This window comes from Gnatocerus cornutus, chromosome 2 (assembly GCF_029298725.1).
Source record: "Gnatocerus cornutus isolate USDA-ARS CGAHR chromosome 2, icGnaCorn1.1, whole genome shotgun sequence".
Lineage (NCBI taxonomy): Eukaryota > Metazoa > Arthropoda > Insecta > Coleoptera > Tenebrionidae > Gnatocerus > Gnatocerus cornutus.
The window spans coordinates 12,329,192-12,346,978 of NC_142234.1; the positions used below are offsets into that span (position 1 = coordinate 12,329,192).

Consider the following 17,787-nt stretch of genomic DNA (forward strand, 5'->3'; position numbering starts at 1 on the left):
AGCACTGAAGTAATTAATTAAAATCCTAAGAAATAAAAAAATATAGCAAATTTTTTAGAACAGCTTTGGACAAACAAAGAAATCTAAACGACAGAAAAAAATCTAAAGAAAGGAACCAAAGAACCAAAATAATGAGCTAAAAAAATTTAGAGTTGAATTTAGAGAATTTAAAAAAGCCTAGAAAATTGGATAAAATCTGAGTCTTAAAAAATTGAAGAATTTGAAGAAAAAAAGAAGCAAAAACAACCATTCCGAAGAGCTGAAAAATGTAAGAGTATACAAAATCTAGATATCGGTATTTTGTGAACTGTTGCACAATTTTTGACAGACACGTCAAATCAGCAGTGATATTTTATTTATTTTGACATTTGATGACATGGTTTTAATTAACTTTCATCATAAATTATAAATGGAGAACAATCAAGATAAATCGTTATAAGATACACTCGTCTCTTCACTGCATTCGTGTTTTTTAAAATGTTCAGAAACTCATGCAATAAAGAATGACTTTTTAACGTGTACTACAAACACCTATAGTAGATAAAGAAATCTTCGTTCGCTGTCTTGCTTTTATAAAATGGCTTGAAATTGTGGCACCTCAAATATAAAAATAGTAACACAATGTTTCGAAAGTACTAAAAATCGAGTATACCAATGTAATTATTAACTAGGTACGTCCAAGTTTATTAAGTCACACTTTCATAAAACTTACTTAAGAAGCTACTGGTTACTGGTAGATTTACATAATTGCCCTTGTCAGCGAAATAACACTAGATATTTGTCCACCGTTAGTTTACATACTTTTTCAAGTTTACACCTGGATCTTTTATCTTTTTAAAATATGCCCACGCACGCTCACTATTTAAGTATTGAATCTTGTTAGTAATATGGTCAATGTTGGTAGTGAGAGAGACAGATTTGAATTTTGTCACCTTAAAGGTAAGTGGAAATTATGTTAAGCTGTCATATTGATGCGCCACAATATCCTTCTACCCCTCCTGCTATTTATGTAAATTCATAATGCTTTATATTATAATGAATGCATAAAATACGTGGAATAATACGTTGTAATTAGTACTCGTATCACCCTCATATCCCGGTTACTCTAACAACGCAACCACTGCAGAGATGGTAAAACAAATAAAGCCGTAATAGTATGTTATATCTGACAATTTGACATGGCGTATTGTATAATAGGACAAATGACATCTCTACCACGTCTGTAAATCATACAGGATCGTAACGAGTTTTTCAGAGAACAATAACAACCATAAAAGCAGTCCCTAACACGGTTTTATCAGGTTGTCGCTAAATCCTGAAAAATCTTTCCTGCGAGACCGTCTGCTGGTTTCCTGAAATTACTCTAACTTCATTATACGTTCGTTACATTTGTCCCGACCTTATTGAAGCAAAAAAATCTCACTACACGCTGGGGTAAAGTAATTCTAGGGATTTGATGTCACATAACTCCACCATATATTCGTGTTTTTAACTTGGCCAAGATGAAAACCAGACATGGAATCACATACATCACACAAATCGTAACAGTTAAATTATAAATATGAGCATTTGCCAAAACGTGCTAAATTGAGTTCGTATCTCCCAAATCAGATAGTTACTTGTAGCTTGGTTCATTTGGTACAAAGGGCATAACTCATATCAAAACCAACAATTTAGTAAGATTTACGTAAATTTTCATAAAGGGTGTGGGTTTGCAGCTTAATTTAGCGCGAATAAACGAATTTCTGTTGGTTAGGTTTTTCTTGGGAATTCTTGTCTTCTCGTTAAATAGCACAAATAATGCGGTAATAAAACATAGTCCGCCGCATGCGGCAAAACGTAAGGTCTGCAGAAAACATTAGTTGGTGTTATATAGGTACAGTTAAAAGCAGAACAAAGAAAAATTGCGCAAGTTTATTGAAAATTAAAGAGTAACAGCTTCTCGAAGTTTTAACAAGCTTGCTAAAGAATCTTGCGACATAAATTGGTACAGCGGAAGATAGGGATTGCATGGCTTAATATTTTTTGAAATGCTCCAACTAAAATTATCGTAAATTTTTAATGTTTGCAGCATCAATTAGTTTCGTTTTATTTTTATGAATTATTGAGATGTTAGGACCACTGCAAACTAAAAATGAATGGAAAACGTAATGCCAGGCATTAAACTCAAATACTTGTTATTATATGACAAGATAAAATTTACATCTCCCAAGCAGATTCTATTCAAATACATTTATTTTGCACTTTTAATGTCACCATCGAAATGAAAACTTACAACTCGGGTAGTTGTAAAAGTAGGTACGCCAATAAAATTTGCAGAGGCTGCCATTCCATTTTAGAATGAAGCAAAAATTTTTATTGAAATCGGTAATTTCGTAACAGAACAGCGCTATTAGAGAATTTTGAAAAAGAAAAAACGCATTTATTGTCTGATTATGGCTGGGCGGGATACCTAAAAAGACACTTTAAAAGATAGCTTGTGAAAGCTTTTAGTCTGTGTCGAGATTTTGAAACCTAAATGGTTTCAATATATTCAATATTCTTATTCAAAATATGATGACTTTTAAACTGGATAATCTTGTATTAGGTAGGCACATATTATGTAAGAAGTCATTCATGAATCATCAGCTTTGTAAAATATAGATTTAAGTACATGGGCCCGCCTTTCACAAAGTTTCCGAATCTACGTAGGTATAAAATGTAGTTCTTGTGTGATGTGGATGTGGAGGAATATAAGCACAATCCATTGTTAGAACCTCCGTAAATATGTTAGACAGTTTCCTGTGATTTCAGTCCAATAAATCAATAAAAGAACTCAGGTATTTCGATCACGATGTATTGACAAACGTTATTTCGGAGAAAGTTTTCGTGACAATCGAGGTGATATTTTACAAACAACCCAAGTGGAGGTTTTATAAATTTAAGATTAAAGAGCTTGAAACTTGGAAGGACCAAATCCATATTTCATTTTTAAAAATGCAATTAGGCTACTGTTTTTATTCCAAATTGGAATTTTCCTTACATGTATCGCATCTACCGCAGTTTCCCGTACCTTGTTATTTATGTGGCTGCAGGGAATTTAGAGACACGCAGTTAAAATGAAATCTCCGAAGACAATTTAAAAGTTTGGAGTAATGTTCTGCTGAAGTGAGGGTTTCCTGTAACAACTTTTGATGAAAGAGTTTCCTTTATCTCTCGCACTGAAATTCGAAGTTAAACCAAGAGCCAATAAGGCGTAACCAAACGTTGGGTTCAGACGAGTCTCCTGAGGCCTGACGGTGCTGAGTGGTCACAAATGGAGGTTTTTCACTGATTGTTTGCTGTCGCGTTGCAATCCAAATAATAATGAAATGACTCCCTCGACGCTTGTTGACCGTATTTCTCGTATTTCTCTCATGCACATAACGTGTATTTGAACCGTATTGAGTTTATTGTGTTTGTTTCAGCCACCACACCAATGAAAGTAACAAAACTTTTGGGTTGGTCTTTTTATGAGACCAAACGTATTTATATTTAAATTTTTACAACGTGTTAAAACGTATTGCTTCTATTTGACTTGACTGTTGGCGTCGTGTATTCAATAGAAATGAATTCATTTTTACGAGTAGTTAAAATAAGTAGTAACTAGTTGAAAATTAGCACGAGAAACTAATCGAGGATCAAAATAGACCAGCACGTACAAATTAAAGACTTTTCTCGCGAAACGTTAAAGACGTTCGTGTAAACTGTGACAAATTTTATTTTCATACGAAGTCATAGCTCTGGTTTTGATTCCACGTTGAGATTGCTGAATAAAATAAGCAAAGCATTTGCAATGCAGGCAAGGTCGCTTGGTTCATTACGGTCAGATGTCATTGTGTATACTTGGAAATAAGAAGAGGAATGAAAAATTGGTGCCCACGGAAGGAGTGGTATTTTTCTTCCTTTTTTATCAGGTCTTATTTAAGTTGATACAACATTTTCTTACTGGTTTCTGCGTCGTCAATGATATTCTGTTGGATTCTATTACGGAGAAAAATTCGTCTGGAATCCAGTCTCCACCACAAAATCTTAATCAGTCTCTTAAAATGTAATCTTTTTGTCCACCGACTGAGGGCTTGTATATCTTGTATTTTCTATTGTTAGTGATGGTTTGCGAAAAGAAACTGCTCAAAACAAATTTACTTTTAACAGGAAATTTCTCTATTATTTTCCCCCTAAAATGCTTGATAAAAATAAATAATTGTATTTGTAACTTTTGACCTCTTGTGTTTCAGGAAATCGCATCTGAACTGAGCACACGTTATCGAATACGAAATGAGTAATAGACTACCGGACTGTTTTTTTTTATTTCAAAAAATAAATCTGTCTAGTCTGAAAACATTAAAAAATCAGTGTCCATTTTATTACGCAATTTATTTATACCAAAAAAAAAAGTTTAAAAAACGGATAGTTTCAAACACGCGCCTTGGTGACGTAACAACTCTTAGTCGACGCCTATTGGCTACAGGAATGCCGAGGCCATTGGTGAAAATGATGAAGTTGAGTTTGAATTGAGGTTATGAATGCATCAAATGTGTGTGCAGAACGTGAATTGCTGTAGTTTTTGTATCTTTCTTACTTTAGTGCTCCAATAATCAAAAAGCGAAAATGGACAGATGGCGTTTCTGTACAGATGACTCCTGAGCTGACTTATGAAAACAAAACTTCTGATTGGTTGACGCAAGTGTGCTATAAACCGGAAACCAGTTAGGAATCATAACGATTACTCTATCTCACTCTCACCAATGCAACATTGACGTATGCGTTTTCATATGCATAGAAAGGAGTTATGACGTAGGCACTGAAGACTTATTTAAACTAACAGCGCGAAGCTGGATTTCAAACGAATATTTAGCTAATAATTCCGACCTTTGGAGAACAAAAAATCTGTTTAGTAATTGATTCATGTGTATACGTAACTCTTAAACATAATAAAATGCATCGATTTTTCTGGTGACCGGTAGCCTATTCCAAGTGAAGTGTTCTATTCTACAATTTTTTGTCAACCTCATATCAAAAATTAAAAATTAAAATGGGTAAACATATTTTATATTTTGACTTTATCCAAAACCTGCGTGTCAAAGTATCATTTAGCGGGACTCTTTTAGTTCCCACGTGGATTTCTGTCAAGAATGCATTTTTGAAATTTCCCTGAAACTACGTTTTATTGTTAAATTTCCAGACCGCCAAAGCAATTAAAGAGATATTGACAACACTGTAGCTTATTTTAAGTCAGCTTAAGTGATTTAATGTGGATTAATGTCATAATACATCGCTTAATGGTTTCATGAACACCAATCTGTACAAAATACCGGTGATTAAACTTAATTACTAAACTATCACCAATTTTATTAAATGGTAATTTTTGTTTGCTATCAGCTTGTTCATCTGAATCTCTCAAATTTCTGAAGACTTGATCAAATCAGTTAAATTACATCACATACATATTAAAAGAACAATTTGATTGGAATAAAAAAAACTTTGAAGGGACATATAACAAATGACTTGCAATTATCTTCTTCTGATAAATAAAATAAATTAGTTTGTTGTGGGCGTGATCGTATACAGCGTGCAGTGCTGGATTAAGTGATGAAGTACGTGGCAAAATAATTTATATACTCGCCTGGAAGCTTTGGAAATATTTTTCAAACGATTTAAAAAAGTGCCAACTTTTTAACACCTTTGCTGTTTACAAGTACCTTATATGTTTTGTAAACTATTTATTATAACGCTGAGGCGCTCAACTTATGCAGATCTCCTGCAATGCTCGATACTTCTTCCACACTTAAATTTCAAGCTCGTTTTAATATTTAACGCAACGTTTCGAGCAATGTGATTGATTGTGTGCTAAGAGCGTGGAGCACTTAACAATATGTGCTTAACAAGTCGCTGAGTGCTTTTTACTTTCAAGAATTGTAACATTCGGCAATATGATAGATCGTTAAAGAGGTAATCATGAGCGTTCCTTGTTTTTTGCTTCCGATTTTACAAACCAAAAATTTCAACATTTGTTGTCTTGACGACAAAGCTCCAATGTTGTACGTTAAAATAGTTCTTCGTGGAGGAGATCTGAAACGTTCCTAGTCTCAAAAATCGTAAAAACAAGAAAGTGCAAAAGCGATTCCTTGGTATGACTTCACATAAAAGTTGTTTACAGCGGAAAGTTGGGCGTTAGTTCACAATACACCAATTTCCGCGTTATTGCTTTTTCAAATTTATCGTTGTATTGCTTTTAATTCAGTTAGCCACTGTAAACTGCTTTAATTAGAAAATCTCCTCCTACTGAAATAAATAAATTTTTCCAGGTAAACTAATCACGCTGAGCAAATACCTGATTTCAAGCGTGGACGATACAAATTCAAGATGTTTGTAAAACATTCACATCTACCCAGATTATGAAAACTACTTTTATTAGCATTCTAATTGTTTTAATACTCACGTTTACATGCCTTTCGGTGCGTTATTTGTTTCGTTGGATCTCTGTAATATCCTTCTCTGCAGTAATGACAGTGTCTTCCAGCAGTGTAGTGCCGACATTTGAGACACACACCACCAGAAACTCGTCCTGATAATTTGTAAAGTTCCATATTGAACCTGCATCTCCGCGCATGTTGATTGCATTCGCATGCTGAAACAAATACAATTATGAAAATAAATACGATTGTTGAGATTCTTGGCTTTGCACAATACCCATCAGCAGTAAAATGTTTTGGGAAAAATTTATAGCATACAAATGTCAGAATCTATAAATGATTGAGTGGAACACCTGCGTCGCAACGACTGACAAAAAATACAGATTTTAGACTTGTGAATGTAAATCTAGTTGTTTGTAGTGTTTACGAATTTATTGATTGACATCAGAGGATTTCATGCTCTACATGGGAATAATCGGGAAAATGAATTTGCGGATTTAACATTCAGTTGAGTTTTTCGGTTCCAATTGAAATGATTGATATTAACAGACTGATAATAATTTTCGCTCATAACATTAAAACTCTCATGAAATTGCAGCAACAATTTCATCACCTTACAGTGACGAGTGTACATGTCAAAAGCAACTAAGGTGAAAACCACCACCTTGAATATTTTAATATCAAAGTTTCCACTCCGCCAAAACTTCTTTGGATTTTTAATTACTTACGAAGTAATAGATATTAAGAGCAACTTTCGCGTTACCGTTTTAGCTAAAATCTGTTCACTTTCTGCGTTTCTTTGATACCTGTTCAACATTCTCCGCTGCCTGTCAGAGACCGCATTTAGCTTTTCAATTTGATGGAATTATTGCGCTAATTCTTAGACTTCAGCGATCAATCAGTTTTAAGGAGAGCACTCTGATTACGAGCGTGGAATATTAAACAAGTTTGCACTTTATCGATCAGATTTCCTCAGTTAGTTCATCACGAAGTGAAGACTACTTATTTTATTTGTTCAACGTTAAAAATATCTGGAAACTGTTGAAGGACCAAAAGGTTTTAACAATCTGCTTTTGTTACCAAGTGTTGTCGAAAATTATAGAAATCGCGTAATGGCTAAAGTTATGAGAGTAATAATCTGCCCCAGTCAATTAGAGGGGATCAGCCACAACGTGCGCTCTCATGTTTCAGAGATTATTCTTGAAGAACATAATTATCACCCTATTTTCCAAGTCTATCCCACTTGTTATTATATTACTGTTCGAAATTAGTTTGTTGGGGAGGAACATAATTCAGAGTGATCTACCTACACAAAACCAATATTTTTCATTATCACCCGGGACGTGGTGAAAAAAATTGCCTTGAATTCAAATCGGTATATTTATAGGGATCACTTCAGCCATCACATCCAATCAAAAATATATGAACGTAAACCGTCATTTCCGGTTTAAAATCAAATCTCGCCTAAAGTTAAACCTATATAAATGCAAAAAGAATGTTTTTCACACGTGAATGTCGCAAGACGTTTAGCTGAGTCGGTATAACCTGAAGCATAAACGTTCTGGAGGAGGATTTTAACGATCATTCAATTAAATTTTACGATTATCGAGAAAGTGATTATACTCGTACATAACAAACTGAAAACTTGCCAACAACTTGCTATAACAAATTAAGGTAATTACATAAATTTAGATCTTTTGTAAGTACTTTTATTTGGATTAAATTTTAGAATTTAACGATCTGGTTTATTGGTTTTTGTCTTCTCAGTGAGATTACGGCTTATTTTGTCTCGTTAATACAGGCAACAAAATTCATAAATTTAGAAGACACCGTTGAATTATCGTTTAGATAAGTGTGTATTTATCACTTATTGTTAGCTTCAAAAATATTACTTTAATAATATAACTGATTAGAACTAATAAATCAATGAAATGGTCGTTTCTTCTCTAACTTACCGTTATGGATTTAAATTTTAAAAAGGACTTTTGTACATATATCGGTGCATATTTACTTTAACTTTAGAAAAGTTTTACTTGATTCCTGAAATGCACGTTGTAAGTTGTGAACGATAAATCAGTTTTATTGAACTACATTTATTATTGTACAATTCTTCTCTGTGGGGCTTTTAGCTTTAAGAAATCCTTCGGTGTCACCCAACTACCAGCATAAACGTTTGAAAGTTCATTGAATGCATTAGAAATGGCAGTATAACTCAAATTAAAAAATTCATATCAGAACAACAGTTAAAATGCCACAATCAGGCTTAAAAACCTCAGAAACAATGTAATAATTATGCTTACTGTTGAGGTTATGGAAAAATAGTCTTTGTTTAATCTTCAACTCGCAGTAAAGCCACATAACGAATGGAAATGAAAATGGGACATTTACTAGCAGTTCGCAAACAATAATACAATAAAATCAAAATTTATGACATATACGTCTCCTGTGAGTGGTGCTACTGGCGTTTTCCTACTTTTTAGTTGTTGCAAGAACTGAACCAAAGCCATAGCACCTGTAAATATAGCTCGCATTCTTATGAAATGCTCAAATCTTTCGTTAAGATTGATTTTCTGTCTTTTTCAACAAATAATATTCATTATAACATACAAAAAACATCAAACAGAATCGAAATGAGGAGCAGCATATGAATCTGGCAGGGCCAGCGGCAAAATCCGCTTTTCATTAGTCTTGCATTTAATGGATGTTGCCCGCGAGGCTTATAGGGAAAACAAGACCTATTCTGGTTCTGACATCACATGATACTCAAAACTTTATAATAAAACTAGAAAATAATATTTATTCACAGTTGTTTTCAGAATATATATAATTTTAACTAGAAACTAGTGCATTTATAAAATTTAATCAGGTCAGGTGAATTTAACTCATTAATTATGCAGGTTGTCACCAAATTACAGCATGTTCAATGTCATTTTATAATTAGTTATTACTGCCATTAGCATTAATTGCGATTGTAACCACTCCACCGCAGAGTATTAATTTCTTAGATCCAACAATAAGATTGGTGGAATTAACCCCAAAATGGAAAAGCTACTCTAAGCTTCCAATCTCTAAAATGCACTCCTATCACTGGCTCTGATGCTTTACAATCCTGATTAATTGGAAAGCCAGTATCACATTTTACTTATTTCTTTAAGTGTGATAATTTCATCATTATCACACATTGTAGCATCGCAGTTTGTTCAAAATCAGTTTTGAAAAAGGCTAGACTCTGCCCCAGTTTCTCTAGTTTTTTGTTCACCATCGATGAGATTATTCCACAGGGGGAAAGCTTATCGCAGAGAACCATACACCTAAATTGAGAAATAAACAGGTTTAGAGGGGTGTACCGCAGAAAAAAGCACCCGGTGTAGTTACTAATACGCTTATAAGCTCTGTTAATCCTATTTATTATGGTGGTACTCATTAGGTCCTTTTGTTAGATCAAATCTCTTTAAAATTACAATCAACATATACACGTTGATTGGTTTTGTTGTGGTGTTAAGCTAATAAAAATTTGTAGAGCACCATAAAAATCCTAATAAATTAAGATGTGCTGCCCAAACCACCGACAAAGCACAAAAAGATGACAAAATCACAAGACAACGAACTAATTACAGAACAACTAATAAAAAACAGAGAAACAAAGGGCTCACGATAAAAACTCTTTAAAGAGTAAAAGCTCATAAATATGTAAATTTCCTTAATAAAATATTTGTACTTTTTTCGGTGCACAGTGAACACCGGTCCCAAATTATTTTGCATCTTTACCTTCACCTGCAGATCATTAAAACTTTTCCATTAAAAACCAATAAGTGAAGCATGCACATTTATACACCCGCATATAATTCCTAGGAGATTAAAATTATCCAATTCCAACAACGGCGGCTCTTGTAAACATCATTTTCGCGTTTATTGATATTAGTAGAAACAAGTTTTAAGAATTTGTTACCTTACGTTTATTTTTATTAGGATTTAGTGTATTTTAAACACGTCAAGAAATCGCAACACAAGTTTAATCTTCTGTGAATCTCAAAAATAGCGAGGGCGTCGTTTCGCGGCTATAAACTTAATCAACTTAAAATAAAATTGACGTGCAGTTGAAAAACAATTAGGTAATTGTTTAGGCGAAATTACTTTGTGATCAATATTGTAAAAACCCTAAACTACTTCGAATTCATAATTTTACGGATTTTTTGTAATGAAAATGTCACTTATTTGTTCGTAATAAAATCCGTTCCACCTGTCAATGAATCGATTTAATCGCTTCAATTTACACATCAAATAATCCAATATTTGTATCTTTTAATAGGCGCTTCGTGTAATCCCTCTGGAGCGTCTATATAAAAATTGCAATTTTAGGTTGGCATCCTGCTTAAAATTTAGAGTTTTGCGTTTTATTTTTTACGAGTGACTAATTTCCCGACAAATAAATTGAAAACTAATAAACAATTTTAACTGACTAGTTTATTATTGTTTGAATTAACATAAATTTGGTTAGATGCTCCGTGCATTACGAATCATTTCCACGGAGAACAATTTAGTTAGTTAAATAAATCGATGTTACACTTGCAACGCAAAATTTCAAGGAATGTTGGTTTTTCGGTATTTTACTCACATCTAATTAAGCACGCATAACACAATTAATATAAATATTTAAGAGTTTTTTCGATTAAATGCTCAATTATTGATAATGAAAACTAAATAAACCCAAAAGGCGGTAAACGCCTCTAGAAAAAACGGAAATCCAATAACGCAAACCAAAACTAACGATGCTATTTTACGCTTTTATTCAATAGATACGTCAACAAATCGTCATTCTAATGGTTTGATACGAATCTCGACAACAACTCGAAAGCAGCACCTGTATGACATGAAATTCAGGACGTTCGATATCCACTACTGAATTTTCAATTAACTATCCTACAAGAAAATTTATAGCGCTTAGTGTAAATCGAAGTGAAAGTGATATAGATGTCTTGGGCACTTACCACATTGCGGCAGATTTCAAAGTCTCATTCTTTAGTGGAAACGGTATAAAACGAAACAAGCCCTGAAAAGATACCGGAAATTAATGTAGGAAAGAAACTATGTCTATATCGCGCAAATTATGATATCTACATTGTGATTTTCTACTGTACCTCTTTAAAACCATGTGCAAATAGAAATAGTCTATCTATAACAATGTGATAGGGTAATAGGTGCTGCTTTTCTGTCTCAAATTTCAAATATTGTTCGAAAATTTCGCATTATCTGATCGATAAAATCGCATCATTCATGTCATGCTTCCAATTCCATTCTCTCGTTATTAAATAGTTACCGAATTGTTAATCAAACACAGAAGGAAAAAAATGCAATAATCGAATTAAAATCGTTTATTTAAACATCCATGATTATAAGGATTTATCTGACAGAATCCCATTTTTGTAGACCGTCTTATCCAGTTGTGGATATTCCTTAGATTTAACGAGTTGCAGACTTTTTTGGTGTCGATCCAATCTGCTAAATGTTCTGAATGTTGTTACAAGTGGGGTTTTGATCCTATAAATCAGTTCTGTGACGGCTTTTACGGGTATTATCGTTTTCAGATATCTGTTCCTGTCTTCGAGTAATCCGCTATCTAAAGATACATTGTTTTAGTCTTTGTACTTCCGATAATTAGCACATAATAGACTGAGGTGGCTCCTTATTTGGATAATGTAAAGAAAAACGGTTTATAAAATTAATTACAAAAATTATAAGAGAACAACTGTGTATTGTTAGAGTTTTTTATCCTCTGCAGGAAACAGATAGAAAACGGGTATTTGCAGTATTTAGCATTAATTGCTATAAATTCAATTACGTGAATTTTCCCTCCTGCACCGCGGGAATGTTTGTGTTATTACAATGTGATTAAAAATTTTATTAAACGCTATTCCGGTATTCTGTGTGTTTGCTCATAACGTCATCACTAGAAATATTTAATAAAAAAAAACAGTAATTACTGTTTCTTCCGCTGTTTTTAACTCAATTTAAAAAGTCCAGCAGGAGTGTGCCTCCGGGTAATAAAAGTCAATCAAAATTAATTTTACCACTTGCCACTTTAATTTAGGTATGTTTTGTGCCACCACAGTAATTGCTAGCGATCGCAAAGAAATGCATTTCAAAGTTTGCTCCTAAATCAACGCACGCAGTATTATCTTCCAAATTATTATGCAAACAACCAGCCCTTAATAACCAAAGGGCCATTGAAATTGAATGTCACAATACCAACAGTATCTTTGTTAACTACAGGGGTGGATAATAGAAATTCTGGAGTTTGAATTAATTGTGCACCACGTCTCTGCAAGTATGCATACATAAAAATGTTTTAAATCGGTCTTCTGACGTTTCGTTGTAAAACCCGACGTGCGTGATCTCTATGCAGGTATCAATAGGTGCAATAACCACGTTGCTATTAGATTTTAATGTTGGTATGCACTTTTTATTGACTTTATTCCCCCGTTGGTAGCTTCAAGTTGACCAGTCATTTTTTTAGACGAAGCATGCAACGTGGCGCGGAAGATTCAATTTCTATACTACACCGAACATGGAATAACTTTATAAAACTTTATTTCGTTGCGTCAAAGCAATTTCCTTTATCAAATTTAAAAGTTGCGTACTCCCTAACAATAATAAACAGAAATATTGCTTTTTGAAATGTGTTTCTAAATTACGGCGGAAAAAGCTCTCCACTGAGCGATTATGTTGAAAAACATCTATCCGAGGATAACGGAAAACACTTTCCTTGACACGTAAAGCTTTGATACTATCGACTATAAAAACCTCCTCTAATTGACAAGTTGTAAAAATCAATAGCAGACAAGTAATTATAGAAATTTATTTATACGCCGGAAAATCTTTGGAATCGAATGTCTGTTTTCCAACAAAGCTTTGAACCAAAATTGATTTTTTCGGAGTTAATTAATTCTTAAGTATTCTTTCAAATCCGCAATATTCACGAGAGTGCCGTGTCACAAACCGACCACTTTAACAAAATGACATTCTCAATCTCGTAATCTGCATGCATGCCGTAAGTCAACGAGCCATCATCCATTGCAAATGGTGTAGAAAACAAGCAACAGAAGTACAAAACAATATACATACTTATTTTCGCCCATACCGAGTAGGTGCAATCTCGGCGCCAAGGATGCGACTAGAACTTCGAGTTAATTTTTAAGTAAAACAAAAATTATGTGATCATTTACATACTCGTAATGAAACTGGAATCAAATATGTATGTATATGTCGGTATTATAAAAATCTTTTTATTTTAAAATCAGGTCGTATCCAAAATTGATGGACACGAATTAAGAACGGAAATCGAAAGGACTTTTTTTTCAAACAATTCATTCCTTTCCTCATAAACAAATGTATTTTTAGGGCCAATCAAAAATTTCATTAAATGTCATAACTTCTTATAGTCAAAATAATGAAAGCTTTTAGAGAATAAGGTCTAAATTCTATCTATCAGTAGAAATCAATGCACTGGCACTGTAGCTTTAGCATTTCCGCAACTTTTCAAAAATAATTTTCTCGTCTCAGAAACTTGATGCAATTTACATGCGCCAGCTTAACTCCACCTGTGAACGTTTATTAATGCAATCCGAATTCCAAGTGCAATTAAATCACGTATTGTGCCCTTATAATTATCATGAATGTTCCGCCACACAACTAACACAGGTGTTTATATCACTGTGGTTGCCTAACAAGTTATTTCACTTGAATTTCATGTTGCACTCTCACCTCAAACGACAACACGAGTTCCATATAATGGCCCATTCTCCACGAGCCATGCCTATGTCTCGACAAATAGGTTTCGGAGACAGATTTCACTATTATAATGGGACTACCTTCATCCTCTGATTCCATGCAATCGCACGTTGATATCGAGAACATCTTAAGAAAGTCGACGTCGGTAGAAATTTAAAACTGAAGACCAAAGCTAATAAAATTTGTTGAGACAGCATTAAAGCAATTACGAAGATGAAGCTTCAACTGAAAGTAAGTGGGTAGGTGCATCCGTTGCAAATTAGGTAGGTATATTACATTATTAAACTACCAGGTACAAGAAAGTTCGTTCGACTACATTGTAAATGTTGAGAAATCTGAGGTTTGTTGCTTCGGGCTCGGCTTTTAACATAAACTGAATCCGAAAATGGAAACTGATGCAAGAGAATTTCTTCACAAGACTTATTTTGAAAAAGAAGCAAACCGGAAAATTAAAAAATGTTGCTTTGTTATGAAAAGATTTAAGTGAGCGGATTTATTATTAAAAGTAGAAGCAATAATTTTCTCGTTTTCAGTTTACATTCCTACAATTTTTGTGTTTCTAAGTAAATAATGTTACTAGTCATATTTTATGAGCATAATCCTCTTCAAAGAGCACGTTCTTCAGACCGTTTATCTCCAAAATGATAATCATAATATTGAAAAATGCATCTTTATAAAACCGTCTACGTTAAATAAAATTCCATAAGACCGTTTTGTTTTATGATTGATAAAAAAATCTCATCGCGACGAACAAGTCAGTAAGGAACTCCATAAACATATCATCACACTCCGAACATGTCCATGGTCTGCCTCTGCGACAAAACTTTGAAATGTGAGATACATATTACATATCAGCTCTACCCTTTTCCTGGGAATGGTTATAAAAGTTTCGGTTAAGATAATCGAAAAACTGAACATTTATTGTTTATTACACCAACAATTCCGTTTTATGGAATCCAGTGGGTACGAAAACTAACTAGGTGCTGCATAATAAATTATTATCGTCAAAGTAAAACTGTTTATTTCTTTTATTTAGATTAGTTTATTATTTTCTAACACTACTTTAGCCTGTTTATTTACTGTAAACACATTGCTTGCTACCATCTAACATGCTGAGAGACATAAAGAGATCTAGAACTGCACCTGTGGATTTCAAAGGACAGGCAAACAAACCTCCAATTTTGTACTAATACGTATCCTTGAAAATAAATCATCCCCTGAAATAGAACAATGTTTATTCTTTGAGTGAGGCTTCGGCGGAGGGTGAATGAAATGAAATGTTACCTTTAGGTTGTTTGAGGGTTGTCGCAAAATTATTTGACTTTTTATACCTACATTTTTGGTTTTAAGAAGATTAATTAGTTGCAAAAGGACAAAGGAGAACCTTGCATTTTTTTCCGCCAAGTAGTGTCGTAAATTCCTACAGAGCTCCGTCCAAATCAAATATAATGTAGCTCAATTACAGGCGCAGACATTCTGGGATCTCAACAATAGACAGTTCTGTAATGAAGTATTGTAATATTTTTAAATACTTCCTTTGAGTACATATCTAGCAATTAGTATCTTTGATTTACTCGGAATTTCATATATTCAAACTCCGTTTGATTTTGTGAAATCAAGAGATAAAATTTGTAATGTAGAACTATGTATTGTAACATGTCTCCTGTGCTTTTGAAAAACCTCGAAAATGTTCCTAATGTCGTAAGACTAAATATAAATTTCTATATTTTAGGCTTTACCAGGCGTGAAGAGTCGTTCAGATTGTTTCTAAGCTTTGTTTATTTTCTTGGGGGCTATAAAAATCTTTATGGCGCACTAAATAAATAGAAAGTGACTAAAGTGTCGCATTTATTAGGCCATTATATTATTTCGTACTAATTTACTAGTTTAAATTAGTATCTATTAGTAGTAACATGTCTTCTGTGATCGTTTTGTATTACAAAATTGCATGCTTCACACATTGACATATTTACGCACTTATTTTCTCCATTTTGGTACAACACAACATAAATTTTATCACATTGCCTAAACTGTCTGGAAACAATCCTTATAAACGCCTCCATTCCTATGCTTCCTCTCAATTCCATTCCATCGCATTTTATTTCCTAAATTAAAATAAACACTGCCGGTTTAACATCTCTGTCTTCATTCCACTTCTTTTATTTGTGTCTTACATCGAAAGTATTTATTCAACCAATTGCTGCTTCTAGTCTAATTCTTGTTCTTATGATAAAGATTCATTGCCCTTATCCATTATTAATCAAATCTCTTTTTTCTATAGTTATGGTGACTTTTAATGAGATTTTAAAAGCGCAATAATGTGTCTCTTCTTGACAATATACACGCATTTATCGATGTTGCTTGCATTCAGTGATTATTTATTGCCTGTACATATATCATAATGTTTAATATAATGCCTAAACATTGTTTTTACTTGTCACGATGCAAATTGACACATGTTTGTCTTAAATTAAAAATGATGTATGCAGGGTTAAAATTATTGGCTTGCAACTTTCTAACACCAATAACTATAAATTTATTTCTAGAGTTTAGATATTCGATTAGTGGTGAAACACAAGAATCATTCGTTGTTTGTATTGTTCTTAGGATCATTAGATGGGTAGCACATATTTATGCAGATGAATTAAGGCTTGTTAGTACCATTAGAACGTGTGCAGACTGTCAGCTGCTGCAACAGAATATTAGCAGATTAGTTTCTTAGTGGAAAAACTATCTGCAAACAAACAGCGGTCAACAAATGGGAGAAGTGTTTACATTAGGGCTTTCGGCTCGAAATCGTGTTAGAAACCGCATAAAAATTGAGTAGGCCAAAGTCTTAAGTAAACTTCTCTACTGTTTCATTTTTAAACTAAATTATTTTGTAAAAAATCATGAGGCAAGTTAAAAATGTATTTTTTAAGTCAAAGAACATAATTTCCATTTAACAAAATATTGGCTTTTAAACTGAAAAATTTCTCCATAAAAACATCTTTCTTTCCTATTTTTTATTTTTTTATCCATTTATTGGTTCATTTAAAAACGATATCTCATCTGACAATTTTTCAAGCGCTAAATTATCGCCTCCCATGACACTCATTAATTTAATAGTCGATGCATATTTTGATTTCAATGAGTATTGCTATGACGTGACCTTTCATTTGACCTATCTATATTATAGGAGTGCTTTCTATGCTTATATGCGAATACATTTTTGTTATGACTTTCTTTTTTTTCGTTTTGTCCTTTAGATTTTGTTCCAAACCATGAGAGCCTTCACCTTTATCCCCATGACTCTTGTACTTTTTCTAGTCTTATTGTTTTTTTTATAACTCAACGTTTTATGACCGTAATATTTTACTTCGCTAATGCAAAGTTGAAGCTTTATTAACTCTAACAGTTTTTAACATATTTTTGGCGGTTGCACAACTAACAAAAAAATAATTACATTCGTTCCATTTTGCTTAAAATTAGATATCGATTTAACTCGCTTTGCTAAAATCACTTTAAATTTAATTAAATTTGATCAATTAAAATCACTTTGAGTACACCCAACCATGGAAGCAAA

The 17,787-nt window shown here is 33.2% G+C and overlaps 1 protein-coding gene across 1 annotated transcript in view; it reads right to left on the reverse strand.

The window, feature by feature from the left end:
* Positions 1–17,787, reverse strand: part of LOC148179116 (netrin-1-like) — a 30,185-nt gene that overhangs the window by 6,137 nt on the left and 6,261 nt on the right. Inside the window, exon 2 of the mRNA XM_088029949.1 lies at positions 6,461–6,649. Within this exon, the coding sequence (XP_087886075.1) occupies positions 6,461–6,649 (189 nt within the window). The remainder of the gene's footprint in view (positions 1–6,460; positions 6,650–17,787) is intronic.